The sequence below is a fragment of the Hypanus sabinus genome, chromosome 30, assembly GCF_030144855.1.
Source record: "Hypanus sabinus isolate sHypSab1 chromosome 30, sHypSab1.hap1, whole genome shotgun sequence".
In the NCBI taxonomy this organism is placed as follows: Eukaryota; Metazoa; Chordata; class Chondrichthyes; order Myliobatiformes; family Dasyatidae; genus Hypanus; species Hypanus sabinus.
This window is the reverse complement of record NC_082735.1, coordinates 5,755,680-5,772,377: the sequence shown is the minus strand read 5'-3', so window position 1 is coordinate 5,772,377 and position 16,698 is coordinate 5,755,680. Positions and strand designations below refer to the sequence as shown.

General features: G+C 44.5%; 1 protein-coding gene across 3 annotated transcripts in view; it reads left to right on the top strand.

Annotated features, from left to right (window-relative positions):
* The window catches only part of LOC132383380 (mucosal pentraxin-like), a 41,372-nt gene extending 25,114 nt beyond the window's left edge, over window positions 1-16,258 (top strand). The window contains exons 3-5 of one of the 3 annotated variants that reach the window (XM_059954270.1): window positions 9,224-9,397; window positions 9,505-9,580; window positions 15,212-16,258. In XM_059954270.1, the coding sequence (XP_059810253.1) occupies window positions 9,517-9,580; window positions 15,212-15,828 (681 nt within the window). In that variant the 5' untranslated portion in view covers window positions 9,224-9,397; window positions 9,505-9,516 and the 3' untranslated portion in view covers window positions 15,829-16,258. Of the gene's footprint in view, window positions 1-9,223; window positions 9,428-9,504; window positions 9,581-15,211 lie in introns of all 3 variants that reach the window. The other 2 variants (XM_059954268.1, XM_059954269.1) reach the window with 2 other exon arrangements.
* Window positions 16,259-16,698: the final 440 nt, after the last annotated feature.

Here is a 16,698-nt window from a genome sequence, read left to right as displayed (position 1 = left end):
CTTCTCCTATATCCCACTCCGCACTCCTTCTCCCGTCGCCCTGTCCCCGCACCGTTGCCCACGTCCTAGACCATGCACTGTCGCCTGTAACCTGGCCCACGCACCACGTCCAGTATCCCAGCCTGCGCACCATCGCCCGTATCCCAGCCTGCCAGAGGAGAGCTGCAGCGGCCAGGTCTTCTAAAGTGCAAAAGTTCAAAGTAAATTTATTGTCAATGTTTATATATGTCACCTTTTACAACCCTGATATTCATTTGCTTGTGGGTACACTCAATAAATCCATAATAGAATCAGTGAAAGACCACACCAACTGGATGTTCAATCAGTGTACAAAAGACAACTATTGTGCATATACAAAAAGAAAGAATTGTAGTAAATTAGCAATAATTATCAACAACATGAGATGAAGAGTCCTTGAAAGTGAGCCCATTGTTTGTGGGAATATTTCAATGAAGGGGTGAGTGAAGTTGAGAGAAGTTATCCCCTTTTGTTCAAGAACCTGACGGTTGAGGGCTAATAACTGTTCCTGAACCTGGTCGTGCGAGTCCTGACGCTCCTGTACCTGGGGGGCCTGGTGCAGAACAACCTAAAGATTAACTTGCAGGTATAGTCAGTGGTGAGGAAGACAAAAAGCAGTCTCTTCAAACAGTCTAGAATATAAGAGCAGGGATGCGATGCTGAGGCTTTATCAGGCATTGGTGAGACCTCACCTTGAGTATTGTGAAGAGTTTTGGGCTTTATTTAAGAAAAGACGTGCTGGCATTGGAGAGGGTCCGGAGGAGGTTCACAAGAATGATTTTGGGAATGAAAGGGTTATCATACGAGGAACGTTTGATGGCTCTGGATCTGTACTCACTGAATTTTAGAAGGGTGAGGAGGATCTCATTGAAACCTTTTGAATGTTGAAAGGCCTAGACAGAGTTGAGGTGGAAAGAATGTTTTCCATGGTGGGGGAGTCTAGGACAAGAGGACACAGCCTCAGGGTAGAGGGACATCTGTTTAAAATAGAAATGCAGAGAAATTTCTTTAGCCAGAGGAGCTGAATTTGTGGAATTTATTACTACAGGCAGCTGTAGAGGCCAGGTAATTGGGTATATCTAAGGCAGAGCTTCTTAGGTTCTTGACTGGACATGGCATCAAAGATTACTGGGAGTAGGCCAAGGAATAGGGCTGAGGAGGGGAAATAAGGATCAGCCATGATTGAATGAATTACAAGGCATTAATGAGGCCAAATTTGGACTATTGTGTACAAGGCACTGGTGAGTCCAAATTTGGAGTATTGTGTACATTTCTGGTCACCGAATTATAAGAAAGATGTCAACAAATTAGAGAGAGTACAGAGGAGATTTACTAGAATGTTACCTGGGTTTCAGCACTAGTTACAAAGAAAGGTTGAACAAGTTAGGTCTTTATTCTTTTGAGCGTAGAAGGTTGAGGGGGGACTTGATAGAGGTATTTAAAATTATGAGGGGGATAGATAGAGTTGACGTGGATAGGCTTTTTCCATTGAGAGGAGGGGAGATTCAAACAAGAGGACATGAGTTGAGAGTTAGAGGGCAAAAGTTTAGGAGTAACACAAGGGGGAACTTCTTTACTCAGAGAGTGGTAGCTGCATGGAATGAGCTTCCAGTAGAAGTGGTAGAGGCAGGTTTGATGTTGTCATTTAAAAAACAATTGGATAGGTGTCTGGACAGGAAATGAATGGAGGGTTATGGGCTGAGTGCAGGTCGGTGGGACTAGGTGAGAGTGAGTGTTTGGCACGGACTAGAAAGGCGGAGATGGCCTGTTTCTGTGCTGTAATTGTTGTATGGTTATATGCTTATAATTGTGGAGCAGACTCAACGAACCAAATGGCCTAATTCTGCTCCTATGTCTTATCATCTTATTAAGCCTTGCAAAAGGATATTTCAGAGACTGGTCTTAAAAACAGTCTTATTATACAGTCTTTAACTGTTCTCACGATGAAATTCTGGCCTTTGATGATGTTTCTGGAGGAGATCAGCAGGATATATTGTTCCAGATAACCATGAGGAGAGGGTGAGCTGCAAAAGCTTGGAAGCCTCTTATGGCATGATCAGCCAGGTTGAGATCAGTATGAACATAGTTCCACTGGATCTTCTGAGTTTCTTGCTTTCTACATTGGATCCTATTAGAAACATGTAATCCTCTCCCCAGGGCTCGTATGAAAACCTGTCTCGTTTCTTGCTTTCTACATTGGATCCTATTAGAAACATGTAATCCTCTCCCCAGGGCTCGTATGAAAACCTGTCTCGTTTCTTGCTTTGTACATTGGATCCTATTATAAAAAAAAGGGTGTACAAGATGATGAGAGGCTTTGATTGTGTGGGTAAGAGGCTTTTTCCCAGGGCTGAAATGGTTGCCACAAGAGGACACAGGTTTAAGGTGCTGGGGAGTTAGGTACAGAGGAGATGTCGGGTAAGTTTTTTACTCAGAGTGTGGTGAGTGCGTGGAAAGGGCAGCCAGCAACGGTGGTGGAGGCGGATGTGATAGGGTCTTTTAAGAGGTTTTTGGACAGGTACATGGAGCTTAGTAAAATAGAGGGCTATATGTAAGCCGCGTAATTTCTGAGGTAGGGACATGTTCGGCACTCCTTTGTGGGCCAAAGGGCCTGTATTGTGCTGTAGATTTCTACGTTTCTAAACATGTAACCCTCTCACCAGGGCTCGTATGCAAACCTGGCTCATTTATCGCTTTGTACGTTGGATCCTGTTAGAAACATGTAACCCTCTCACTGGGGCTCATATGCAAACTTGGCTCATGAGCTAACTTTGCTAATGGCCACGTGACTCAGTGGTGAGAAGGCCACCTTTCACAAACAATATACAGCTAGGGTTGGTATGATTTGGCGTTCAACCAAACAGGGAAGTTGGGAAGTTTCAATTAAGGAACACTGATTGTTTTGAATGCTTTGTAAATACTGCTCCACATAATGTGGTTGCATGCCAGAAAATTAACAGATCATACAATGATCAAGAAATGATAAATGACAAAGAATTAAAAATGATAAAGCATTAAATGATAAAGAGATATGTTTAATAAATTTACAGTTACAGAAAAAATAATATAAGGACCCTTTACTGTTAAACCAGTCCAAAGTGCACGTGAACATTGAGGCTTATTTCTGGAGTTGTCGAGGGTATCACTTTCCTCATACACTGAACCCACATTCTGTGTGAACTCTACCAGCAACAGTCTGAACCACCCTCAAAGACCATCTCGAATGAACTGGCTCTCTCAGGAGTATTGGCACTTCTTCCTTGGAGCCAAACATCTGCACAAAGCATTTCTTACAATGTGTCTCTCCCCAGAACAACATTCTGCGGCATCTTCCCCGCTCAGCAGCACCCACCCAAAGACCCCAAACCAGACGACTGTCCTTCAGAAATCTGATTCCGCCCAGCTGTCCCGAATTTCCACTAGGCAGGAAGTTACAACATGTACCAGGACAATCCTTGTTGGCTGACACAACATTCCTAGGCTGGACAACATGGCTCCTTATCTTTAGCTGAAGCCAAAACATTATAACTAGCAGGATACACTGCTTTTGCAGAAAACTACTGAAATAACAATACCTCACAGCATAGCAGCAGAAATCTTAACCAAGGATTACATATATAAACATGGAATCTCCTTGTCTCATTAAAGATTTGTCTTGCACAACCTTGCTATCGGTAAACAATTTGATATGATCTTCTGCGTCCAGCTCTTAGGTTATCATCTCTGCCATTTGAACTGTTGAACAGCAGCACTATGTTCAAGCCTCGGTATGGTGAGGTCTGGTTTGGGAGCAAACTTTGTCCTGCCCAGGATGAATCCATTTTCACTTATATACAGCAGGGTCTGTGACCCTCAGGTTTGCAGCAGCAGCAACAGCTTTAGCTGAAGCATCACAGAAGATACAGACCTTTTTCTTTTGGACTGTAGATAGTGAAATTGTTGTCTACGTTCTTGGAAGTTTCAAGTCTTTAAGATCCTGAAGAGAAGCACACCACTGCTGCCACTGCTCAAGTCTCCCATTGGGGAGTAGGACAGCCCATCCATAAGTATCCAAGTTTAGCTGTTAACACCTTGGAGCAGCAAACCCAAGAGGATCAATTAGGCTGTTGAAAGTCGATAGCATGCTTTGATGTGTAAAGGGTCTTTCAGTATCAGTGTCCTGGAAAGTAAGGGTGTCAGTAACAAGGTTCTTTCCAAGGCCAGGCTGTGCTGCATAGGAGGGAGATCCTGTCCAAGATCAAGATTCTGTAGACCTTTGGCCAGATCTTCAGATCAGAAACATTGCGTGACCTTACCACTGTTGGATGTGATCTTATGCAGTCTGAGATTAGACTGCACAAACATCTTGTGCTGCTTTCAGCGAGCTGACTGCTTCTGTACTAGAAAATGATTTAAGGCCATCATCAACATACACGTGCCTTCCTATATACCTTCATGCTTCAGTCCCAAATTCCTTCTCCCTCGATAGCTGTTCTCTTAAGGCCACAGCTGGCGAGGGGCAGTTACCAAATACATGAACTCTTGTGCAGTAGTTCAGAATTTCATTGTTAGTTGGTGGCGATGAAACCACAAGTATCGGAGGTAGTCTCGATGAAACTCTCACTAGGAAGCTGTGGAGCATTTGTTCAATGTCTGCCATCACTTCAATGGACTCAGTTGTGAAGTGCATGAGGACCCAAGCAGGCTGTAAGTGAAGTCTGGGCCCTGCGAGAACACATTATTCAGTGATATGCCTTTGAACTGCATGCTTCTATCAAAGACAATTCATATTTGTGCAGGTTTCTGAGGGTGGTGAACACTGAAGTTTGGCAAATCCCAGTTTTCTTTGTTGGGATCTGGTGGAGGAGGTAGCGCAGTATGATTGTTCCTGAGGAGCCTTTCCATGAACTCCACGTAATGATTTTTCATTTCTGGTTCCCTTTTCAACTTGTGACTGAGGGACATAATTGAACTGAGAACCTGCTTCCTGTTGTTTGGTACGTGTTGTTGTGGAGAGTGAAAACAAAGGGAAGTTACTCAACTGTTTGACATGCTTTTGCTAAACTTTTTGTTCATGTTTGAAGGAAGACCTCATCTTCGATGGAAAGTGCCAGCTTATCTTCCAAGTGACAGACCAATGTCTCAGTGACTCTCAGTTTATTTGCCTACTTTCTAATCTTTCATAGAGGTTCCTCGCTCACAGGGTCTGAAATGACCTGAGCATCCGTTCTCCAGGATAGTTGTAAATGTGCTGACCGTAGACTGATGAGCACTTTCGAGTCAGACTTCACCCACTACGACCCAACCCCGTTCAAGTCATTGGGCATAAGTTCAAGTCATTGTGCTGGCCATTGCTCTGTCCATGTACCCTGTGTGCATGGATGGTGTCTCTGCCAAGCAACAGGGGAATCTCAGCAGATGAGTCCAGTTGGGGGATCTTGTTCACTATTGCCTTAAGATGTGAATGACCAGGTGCAACTTCAGAAGTCGTGATTTAATCTCTTTGATTGGGAATATGGTCGCACTCAGTGAGTGTAAACAGACCTCACCTCCTAATGGCTCCATGACAAATCCACTGGCTCTTCTTCCAGCAACTTCTGATGTTCCAGATCATGTACTTGGAGTGTATGGGGAAACAGAACTTCCATGACATATTGCTCTCATCATCCAAATGCTTTTACCTTTTGCTCAAGATGTCCTTAGACCGTAAGTCCATAAGACATAGGAGCAGAATTAGACTATTCTGCCCATTGAGTCCACTCTGCCATTACATCCCATGGCTGTTCCTGGATCACATTCAACCCCATCCACCTGCCCTCTCACCTTATCCCTTGATGCCCTGACCAATTAGGAATTTATAAACTTCTGCTTTGAATATACCCACTGACTTGGAGTCTGTGGTAGAGCATTCCATTGATTCACCACTCCCTGGCTAAAATCATTCTTATTTACTTCTGTTCTAAAAGGTCGCCCCTCCATTTTGACACTGTTATATGGTTCTAGTTCTGGATAGCCCCACCAGAGGGAACATCCTCTCCACATCGACCTTACCTAGTCCTTTCAACATTTGGTAGGTTTCAATAATATCACCCTGCATTCTTCTAAATTACAGAGAGTACAGGCCCAAAGCTGCCAAATGCTGCTCATATGTTAACCCCTTAATTCCCAGAATAGTCCTTATGAATATCCACGGGACTCTCTCCAATGATAATACATCCTCTCTGACCCAAAACCGCTGAAGTTACTCCAAGTGCACTGTGACTAGACATATTTTAGAGTAATATTTGCCTTGGAAGCCTTTCCCACATATTTTTCTGCATGAGGAAGTAGATAAAGTACATAAATAAGTAGGAAGGATTCTCAGCTGGCTCCTGGCCGTGATCTGCAGTGGGTATGTTGGAACCAGTGGTAGCCAAGGTGGGGCCCTGAATGAAGTGCTGATATGTGCTGGTCACTGTTACATGCATTGCAGTGTGTGGGAGCATTACGGTCTTTTGCTTGGTGTGATGTTGAAGCACAACATTTGAAACATTGAGTGCACCTTCAGAAAGTGTCTTTGGTCTGCGAGTGGTGTTTCTCTGAACCCTCTGCATTTCCTGAATGGTAAAGGTTTCCTATGGACAGGGCATTTCTATTGAGGCTCATGAGAGTTTTCTTCTGGAGTTTTGTTGATGTAATAAGGGTTCTGGTTTTCCATGCTCTTGCTGGAGATCTCTCTTTGAATGACCTGTTACTGGAAATGGAGAGCAAAAAAGTAGGGACATCTAGCATTTCTGTGTGGCATCAGGCGAATTGCACAAAGAATGAAAATGGCTGATCGTGGACATGATGTTTCATTTTATACTTGAACCCTTCAGTTATCCACTTTCCTGCATATTCACTTGTTTCTCCACTATAGCATTTATTCCTGAGTCCATGAAACTCAGTCCTCGTCAGTACCCTCAGTTTTTGTTGCTTGCAGTTCCAACAGGTCTGCAAGCTCCTAGAGCTTCTGCGGTTCATTGTGTGAGAGCTTTGGAAAATGATTGAGTCTATTGAAGAAAGATTCTCTGATTACCTGTGGAGAGTCATAGCCTTTGTCCAGCCTCTGCCACAGTACTTGTGAACCCTGAGCTGTATTATTAATGTGAACTGACCGAGCCCTTCTTGCATGTTGCAGTGATTCCCCACCAAGCCATTTACTGAGGAGGTCGAGCTCTTCGCTGGGTTTGAGATTTAGACCTTCCACGACAGATAACCAGCAGATTGATTGTCAAGCTGTTTTCGTCCTGCTGTAACTTGATCGTGATGAGTCAGATACCAAGCCACATCTAATGCACCTGTGGCTCCTGAAGGAGTGTCCTGAGTTGTGGAGACTGGTTTGCCAGATGTGTGTCCTGGGATGGATGGAAGTTCAGTCTGTCCATGTCTGTGCAGATGGGATTGGCATTAGTAGCAACTCTTCACTGAGGTCTTTGCTGTGGTGGGACTGCAGAAGGGGGTGTTGTGGTCTTAGCTGCTGTAGACCTTGACTGTCAATACCTGGACACTGTGTCAGACATTGTGGTTGAGCTCTCCTTGTTGAGCTGGAGCACTGACTTCAAACAGCCAAAATGCATTTGGACATACTCTAGTAAGACATTTGGCTGTTGTGATGGCAAAGCATGACTGGGGTTAGTCTGGAGTGTGGATGTTTCCCAGGCAATCACTGTGTAAAGATTCTTCTTCTGGACAATGGATTTGATCATAAGAGTTCAATTTCAACTGACAGATAAAATCGCCCAGTGGTATTTTAAAGTGCTTCACTTTGTCAACCTGCCCACATGTCAATCCCTATTCAGATGTTTTATATTTATTTCACTGAATTAAAAAAAGACAATGTCTTGTTAGCTAATTTTGTAATATTTCATCTCTTGTAAGCTTCTGCATTCATGGCAATAAGTTGTACAACTGGGAGGGCTGGTATTTTCACCACTGAATAGAGATCCTATTGTACTTGAGGAAGGATATACTGCCTTTGGAAGCAATGCAGAGATGGTTCACCAGGTTGGTTCCAGAGATGGAGGGGTTAACTTATGAGACGAGATTGAGTCGCCTGGGACTGTATTCTCTGGAATTCAGAAGAACGAAAGGGGATCTTGTAGAAACATGCAAAATTTTGAAAGGAATGAATAAGATAGAAGTAGGAATGTTGTTTCCATCGATAGGTGAGACTACAACTAGGAGACATTGCCTCGAGATTAGGAGGAGAAGATTTAGGACGGAGAGGAGGAGAAACTGTTTCTCCCAGAGAGTGGTGAATCTGTGGAATTCTCTGCCCAGGGAAGCAGTCAAGGCTTCTTCACTAAATATATTTAAGACACAGTAGGATAGATTTTTACATAGTAGAGGAAAGTAAGGGTTATGGGGAAAAGGCAGGTAGATGGAGCTGAGTTTACGGACAGATCAGCCATGATCTTATTGAATGGCGGGGCAGGCTCGATGGGCCAGATGGCCTACTCCTGCTCCTATTTCTTATGTTTCTTATGTACTTCACTCTGAAACTTGTCTCGTTTTACCCAACTGCACAGTATCAGTTGAACTCGGGAAACAGGTGATAACTATGTAGAAAGGTGTAAAACAAGCAAGATTTGTTCACCAGTCCCCAGACTCATATTCAAACAGATGGTGAGAGAGAGGGAGTATGGACCAGGCTCCAAGATGCACAGAGTCTGGCATTAGGACCTCTGTTGTTGGGGAGAAACTCCAGTACCCACCTGTATACAGCAGACAGCAAACCCATCATTTTGCCTTTGGGATGTTGAGCGGAAACCAATCATTCACAACGACAATGTGCAAGCTACACAGACTGTTCTGGAGGGTGGCATCAAACCAGGGTGTTTGCAGCTGTAAGGCTGGAGCTCGACTGCTGGTGTTCAAGTGTTGAGGCAGAACAGAGAGCAGCCTTCTGAATGTCAGGAGAAACGTGACCTTTTCACTCTCACTGGAGATATGTGGGAGGTGATCTGATCAAAGGACATGCAACAGGTGAGGAAATGAGAATGGTGTCCCAGCCCATCACTGCTGATTCACGGGCAGTGAATCAACGAGGTTAAGGACTAAAGATGAAAGGAAAAGGCTAAGATCGGGAGTGAGTGAGCAGAATCTGTGATGTGCTGCCAGATGGAGTCAGGGGATAGGGTTGGTGGGGTGGGGGGAAATCCTGTCTTTGGGGGAGTATGAAATTCATCACCTCCCTCCTTCTCAGGTGCTGACTGATAATGTAGTGCTGATGTAAACACTGAGGCCAGAGCCAGTTCTCTGAGTATTGAACAGCAGCAGAGTTTGCTCCGCCCCTCAGTTCCTTCCTACAATTGACTGACCGAGCTCAGCAGAATATAAATTCCAGCTGTTTGTGCCCAGGGTACTGGATGCACCTGAGGTGAGGCTGGCCCGTTGGAGACGGATCACTGTGAGTACCAGAGGGACTATCTGGGTGTTGCTGACACACACGAATGGGAGTTAATTGGGAATGCTTTATTTTAACAGGCTGGAGACAGGATGAATTACTTCATCCCCATTGTGTTCATAGTCTGCATTTGCCTGCCGGGATCTGACAGTGCAGGTATGTAGTTGTTCTGATATAAAATATTCCTGTGTGCAAACACCATTCAGGGTGTATCTTAGCACAGTGGTACTGAGGATCACGAGACATTGGAGCAGAATTAAACCATTCTGCTCTGTTATTCCATCATGGCTGATTTATTACCCCTCTCAACCCCATTCTCCAGGCTTCTCCCCATGTGGGGCAGCAGATCCCAGATTCCATTTCCAGTCTGACCTCATCTTGTGGTCCTGAGATTCCAGGTTCTCCCCCAGCCGGTTAGATACTACAGGAATGGGACACACACATTTCAAACCCTTGGTGGGTGTGAACCAGTGTTCTGGATAAACTCATCAGCAGGAAATGTTATTTGGTAATTTGAGAGTATTGTATCCTGATCAAATGCTGAAACAGTCACTTAATTGTCTTCAAACCTTCTGGTCAGAAACTGTTTCTTCAGGTTGATAAATGGATGGTACATTGAACAGTACAGTGCAGTAATCGGCCCTTCATCAGATCCACGGCTGATCTAAACTGATCACATCTGCCTGTGGAGGATGTGTATGTCTCTACTCCCTGCCTGTTGATGTGTCAGTTTGATTGCCTCTTAGCTTTGCTATTGTGTGTTTCTCCACTAAATCCCCCCACAGTGCATTCCTGGTATCAAACAGTCTGTGTAAGAAGAGAGTCTATCTCACAAGTCTTTAAAATGATGGTGTGTAACTCTCCCACCCCAGACATTCTGTCTACCTCTCTCCCACCCAATTCTCTCTACCCCTCTCCCACCCCAGACATTCTCTCTTCCCCTCTCCCACCCGTCATTCTCTCTACCCCTCTCCCCCCCAGACATTCTCTTCCCCCCTCCCACCCCATTCGCTCTCCCCCTCTCCCACCACAGACATTCTCTCTTCCCCTGTCCCGTCAGCCCAAGAGCACGTACCACCAGGCTCAAGGACAGCTTCTATCCCGCTGTGATAAGACTATCAAACAGTTCCCTACCATAATACAACGGACTCCTGACTTTACAATGTCCATCATCGTGGCCCTTGAGTGTCTTATTATTACCTGTACTGCACTCTGTAACTGTTATACTTAATTCTGCATTGAGTTATTGTTTGCTCTTGTTCTACCTCAACTGATGAATTGCTATGTAGGGACAGTATAAAACACAGTAAAGCTCAGTACATGTGACAGTAGAAGCTAATTTATCAATTTACAAATGACTCTGCCACCCGGAAGGAGAAGGGAAGTGAATACTTGTGAGCACCCTCAGCTCCCAGACCCCACTGTCCCCTTTGGGCTTTCTCCACCATCACTGGGTCAGAGTCAATCCCAGTGGAAGGGGTTCCTATCTAACATATAACAATGACAGCATGGAAACAGGCCATCTCGGCCCTTCTAGTCAGCGCTGAACACTTACTCTCACCTAGTCCCACCTACCTGCACTCAGCCCATAACCCTCCATTCCTTTCCTGTCCATATACCTATCCAATTTTTTTTTAAATGACAATACCAAACCTGCCTCTACCACTTCTACTGGAAGCTCGTTCCACACAGCTACCACTCTCTGAGTAAAGAAGTTCCCCCTCGCGTTACCCCTAAACTTTTGCCCCTTAACTCTCAACTCATGTCTTGTTTGAATCTCCCCTACTCTCAATGGAAAAAGCCTATCAACGTCAACTTTATCTATCCCCCTCATAATTTTAAATACCTCTATTAAGTCCCTCCTCAACCTTCTACGCTCGAAAGAATAAAGACCTAACTTGTTCAACCTTTCTCTGTAACTTAGATGCTGAAACCCAGGTAACATTCTAGTAAATCTCCTTTGTACTCTCTCTATTTTGTTGACATCTTTCCTATAATTTGGTGACCAGAACTGTACACAATACTTCAAATTTGGCCTCACCAATGCCTTGTACAATTTTAACCATTACATCCCAACTCCTATACTCAATGCTCTGATTTATAAAGACCAGCATACCAAAAGCTTTCTTCACCACCCTATCCACCTGAGACTCCACCTTCAGGGAACTATGCACCATTATTCCTAGATCACTCTGTTCTACTGCATTCCTCATACCATGTATGTCCTATTTTGATTATTCCTACCAAAATGTAGCACCTCACACTTATCAGCATTAAATTCCATCTGCCATCGTTCAGCCCACTCTTCTAACTGGCCTAAATCTCTCTGCAAGCTTTGAAAACCTACTTCATTATCCACAATGCCACCTACCTTAGTATCATCTGCATACTTACTAATCCAATTTACCACCCCATCATCCAGATCATTAATGTATATGACAAACAACACTGGACCCAATACAGATCCCTGAGGCACACCACTAGTCACCGGTCTCCAACCTGCCAAACAGTTATCCACCACTACTCTCTGGCATCTCCCATCCAGCCACTGTTGAATCCATTTTACTACAATATTAATACCTAATGATTGAACCTTCCTAACTAACCTTCCGTGTGGAACCTTGTCCAAGGTTCCTGCCGACTACTCTCACCTGGTTTACCCCCCTGTTGAAGTGGTGTACCGGAGAGTTGCTGCTGTGGCATGCAAAGAGCCACTTGGTGCCACAGTTGTGAACCGAGTATCTGTTGGGGCCGACGGAGAGTGAGCTGGTGTGATAAGCCCCTTCACCAGGTGTTAGCCTTCCCTGCACACCTCATACACCCCTCTGAGGTCCTTACATCCATGCCATTAGAGACCACCCTGTTGTGTTCCCTTCATTATCACTTTCAGTTCTAGACTCGGCTCCCTATTGCACCATCAGATGGAATCTGCTCCCACTGCCACTTGTGATGATGCCTTTCCCACCCAGACTTCCCCATCCCAGGCTGTTAAAGGATAATTGGGGAGAACATCCCCAAAACTTCAAAATTTCCGTGGTATACATGACATTATCTTCACCTGGTATTCAGTCTCTGTGTAACTTTAGGACATTTGGGTATGACTGCCAGGAGTTACGATGCAGTCAAAAGACCACTGGGTTATTTAATTCAACAGACAGCTATGACAGTCCTTTTGATCCTCTACACTCGATGGTTTGGGGTGTATCTAAATGAATTAGCTCTCTAAGCCTCCCAGTGACACACACAAATTACTGGAGGAACTCAGGCAGCGTCTATGGAAAAGGTACAGTTGACATTTTGGGCTGAGACCCTTGGCATCTTTAAAAGTCTTCTCCTCACGCAGCCCCGCGTTACTTCCTCCGGATGCTGTTTCACTCCTTTGATTAAAACCTGTAAGAGAGCCACTGGGTCTAATAACCCTGGTATGAAATTACAGTAGGAATTAAATAGCCACATTATCCTCCTCACTCCCCTAACACTGACAGGATGGGGCATACAATTGATAGTTGAACATCCGTTATCTGGTAATTCATTCACTCTCTGTGAGATTCTGTTCCCTGGGTACTGTGTATTTGTTTCCCAATGTGAGCCTGTGAGAGCTGATCTGAAACCCCTGCTCCGCAGTATTTCTCCAACACCCGGCTGTCATCCCTGAGTGAGCTCCTTCATCCTCTGAAGCGACTGGTAGATCATCTAAGCTTTTACTGTGTCGGTGGCCAGACTGACTTCCCCGAAGTGTGTGCCATGGCTTTATGGAATCTGATCCATGTATACTGTTGTGACTGTGACCTGAGTCGCTGGAAAAACACTGAAACTGGTGGTCCAAGGGTCAGTATTCATCACAACAAGCAAGCACTCTCCTGGAGATCCCCCTGGAGTCTGACTCAATGTGTAGATACATCAGCTTTATATACCCTTAAGTCAAAGGTAACAGCACATGATTCAATATGAATTCAGGAGTTACAATGACATTGTTTACTTCAATATTTTGGGTTGATAATAACTCATTTCAATTGTGTATTACAGTGGGAGACTCCACTAAATGCTCAAATATCTTTGCTGGGACGAATTAGTTCACACAGATGGTGTAAAAACTTCTGGAGACAGAAATCCCAGACACCCAAAATGAATGTTCTTTGAGTACACAGCTATGCCAACTATTGAATGATGAGCTATACCTGTGACTGTGTTTGTTGTGTTAAGTGACACCATCAGTCTGGTCTACCATCTTGAACTCAGTCACAATGGTACAAAATAATGAAATAATGTAATAATAAACCATAATGTTGCCAGGTTTGACACAGGCAGATGAACATAACCCCATTGTTTTACGTTTGCCTGATGGAGATGACAATGTCTCACAGTCACTTCACTTTGGAAACTATACTTCTTAGCATCCAGTCCCTGCTGTGGCCAGAAACCTATACTTTGTAGACAATGTTGTTTGAAAAGCTGTCCTTTTAACTCCAGACTGATTACTGCTTGCAATTGACATTAAGAACTCTAGACGGTTTCTATCTGGAACTAATATCTGCAATATTCACATAAATTCATAATTCCAGATTAATCCCTGACATATAAAGCAAATTGGGACTTGGGTGCTAATGGAACAATCCCCTAAAAGAAACACCAGTGACATTTAGGACAGTGAGCATTTTATGTTTCAGGGACAACAGTTCAGGACTGTGATGGAGAACTTGCCTTGTGTACTAATGACTGGGACACCTAGCTAGGGACTGCTGGAACAGAAATTGGGGTAAAGGAGATGATGTTATAGCTGTGTCCTCTCGGGTCATTGCTGGAGGCAGAGATCTAAAAAGGGAAGGTCTAATAGGAGGAGAATAATTAGTGTGAATTATAATGAAGATTAGCATAACAATGTGGGCTGAATGGCCTATCCAGATCTGTACTGTTCTCTATTCAATGAAAGTGAGGACGGCTCAGACCCAAGGCTCTGCTTGTCTCGGGGGTGAAGGGTTTCTGGATTGTAGTAATCAGTGTAAATGGCTGGCAGGGGTTGGCAAGATTCTGGGCTGGCTGTTGTCTGACCTCAGGCTGCTTGTTGGTCAGTACTGAGGGGACGATGGTGTTGAACTCAGTCACAATGGTGCAAAATAGCTTAAAGTGTGTTGGCCGGCTTGATGAAGACCATTTCACATCCCTTCACTTGGTTGATGCAGACAAGAACATCTCATGGTCACTCCACTTTGCAAACTATATCCCTTCTGCAACTAGCCCCCTGGTGTGGGACGCAGTTTGTGCCCTATATACTCTTTATAAAAGCTGTTCTTTTGACTTCAAATCAATTACTGCTTGCAATTTATATGAAGAATTGAAGACTGGCTCTCGTTTAAACTCGACTGCTTGCACCTGTAGTATATTCACATAACTCCATACCTCTGTGAATCCCTAAAGGGGAGTCCAGCACTTTGTCTATCATGCACAAAAATCCAGAGAAACTGAACAGGTCAGGCAGCATCAACGGAGGAAAATGAACCTTTCCAGCTGAGACCCTTCTTCAGGTCAAAATGGTGCCTGACCTGCGGAATTCCTCCTACATTTTCTGTGTGTTGCTCAAGATTTCCAGCATCTGTAGAATTACTTGTGTCTACTCTGGCCACAAACTCCTGCCAGGTACACATCACAAACTCCTGCTCTGAGTAAAGGGATTTGTCTTCCTGAATACTGGTCACCAGTTACTGCAGTGCCCTACCTCACAAACACAGATCATTGGTGATATTTCAAACTGTGACTTAACTGTGACATCTAACTCTTCATGTTTTACAGGTCTGGGAGGGAAATCGCTGATTTTTGAAAAGGAAACGAGCAACAGCTATGTCAGAGTTTTCCCATCGTCTTTCACCGATTTGACTGCCTTTACTGTCTGCCTCAGGGCAGCCTCTGAATTGACCCGTGATTACAGTTTATTCTCCTACGCAACGACATGGCATGACAATGAACTGTTGATTTGGTACACAGCTAATGGACACATCTCCCTGTCTATATACAATGAGATTGCAGAGTTTTCCCTTCCAAAAATGGATGCCTTGCTGAGACACATCTGTGTAACCTGGGAGTCTAGAGAGGGTTTGGTTACCATCTGGGTAAATGGGAAACGCTCTCTACAGAAGATTGGTGGAAAGGGTAGGGTTGTAAAAGGTTCTGGTCAGTTTATTCTTGGTCAGGAGCAGGACAGACCTGGTGGAGGTTTTGACATACGTCAGTCATTTGTTGGGGAGATAACTGATGTTAACATGTGGGATTGTGTGCTCGAAACCAGTAAGATTGAGACAGCAAATGAGGGATGTTTCTTTACCGGAGGCAACATCATCAGCTGGGGAACAACTTCCCATGTATCAAGAGGGACAGTGACAATCAAGAATAATAATGACTGCATATTTTAGTGCCTTGGCTACAAAAAGGATACAACTGTTCACAGGGAGCACTTTCTCCCCAAGGCAGTCTTACTGAATATGACCTTTCATTCTGATCCTTTCTGCTGGCTCCTTCCTCAGATCCCACTGGGAATAGTTCATCACAGTTAAAAGGTGCACCAGCACAGAGCAGTGGCAAGGACATTTTCTGCCCTCACCCTTACACACACAGGCAGACAATGAAGTGTCTGGGGCAGACTTGGACTCTGGGGAAATCCCTATGGTGGAAGGTGACTTTGTGCTGATGGGAATATTCTCTCTCCCCTCTCCCCCTCTCTGTCCCTCCCTCTTCCCCTTTTCTTCCCCCCCCCCCCCCCAGGCTTTGGAAAGCTCACGGAATGTACTGTGCCACATGTGACTGGGATTAAACTGTAACACTGCTGTTTTTCAGCTGAGTAAATTAGCATCAAAACAAAAATGATCTTGTGTGTGGTGATTACTCTGTGTGTGTGTGTGTGTGTGTGTGTGTGTGGTGTGTGTGTGTGTGTGTGGTGTGTGTGTGTGTGTGTGTGTGTGGTGTGTGTGTGTGTGTGTGTGTGTGTGTGTGAGTGTGTGTGTGAGTCTGTGTGTGTGTGTGTGGTCTTCGGTGAAAGCTCAGCTCACTCTCAGTTCCCATCATTAAATCAGCACACAAGACCATGACATAGGAACAGAATTAGGCTATTCACCCCATCAAACCTGCTCCACCATTCCATTACGGCTGATTTATTATCCCTCCCTGTTGTCTCCCCATAAGCTTTGATGCCCTTACTAATCAAGAACCTATCAATCCAAGCTTTAATAATATCCAATGACTTAGCCTCCACAGCTGTGTGTAGCAACAAATTCCACAGATTCACC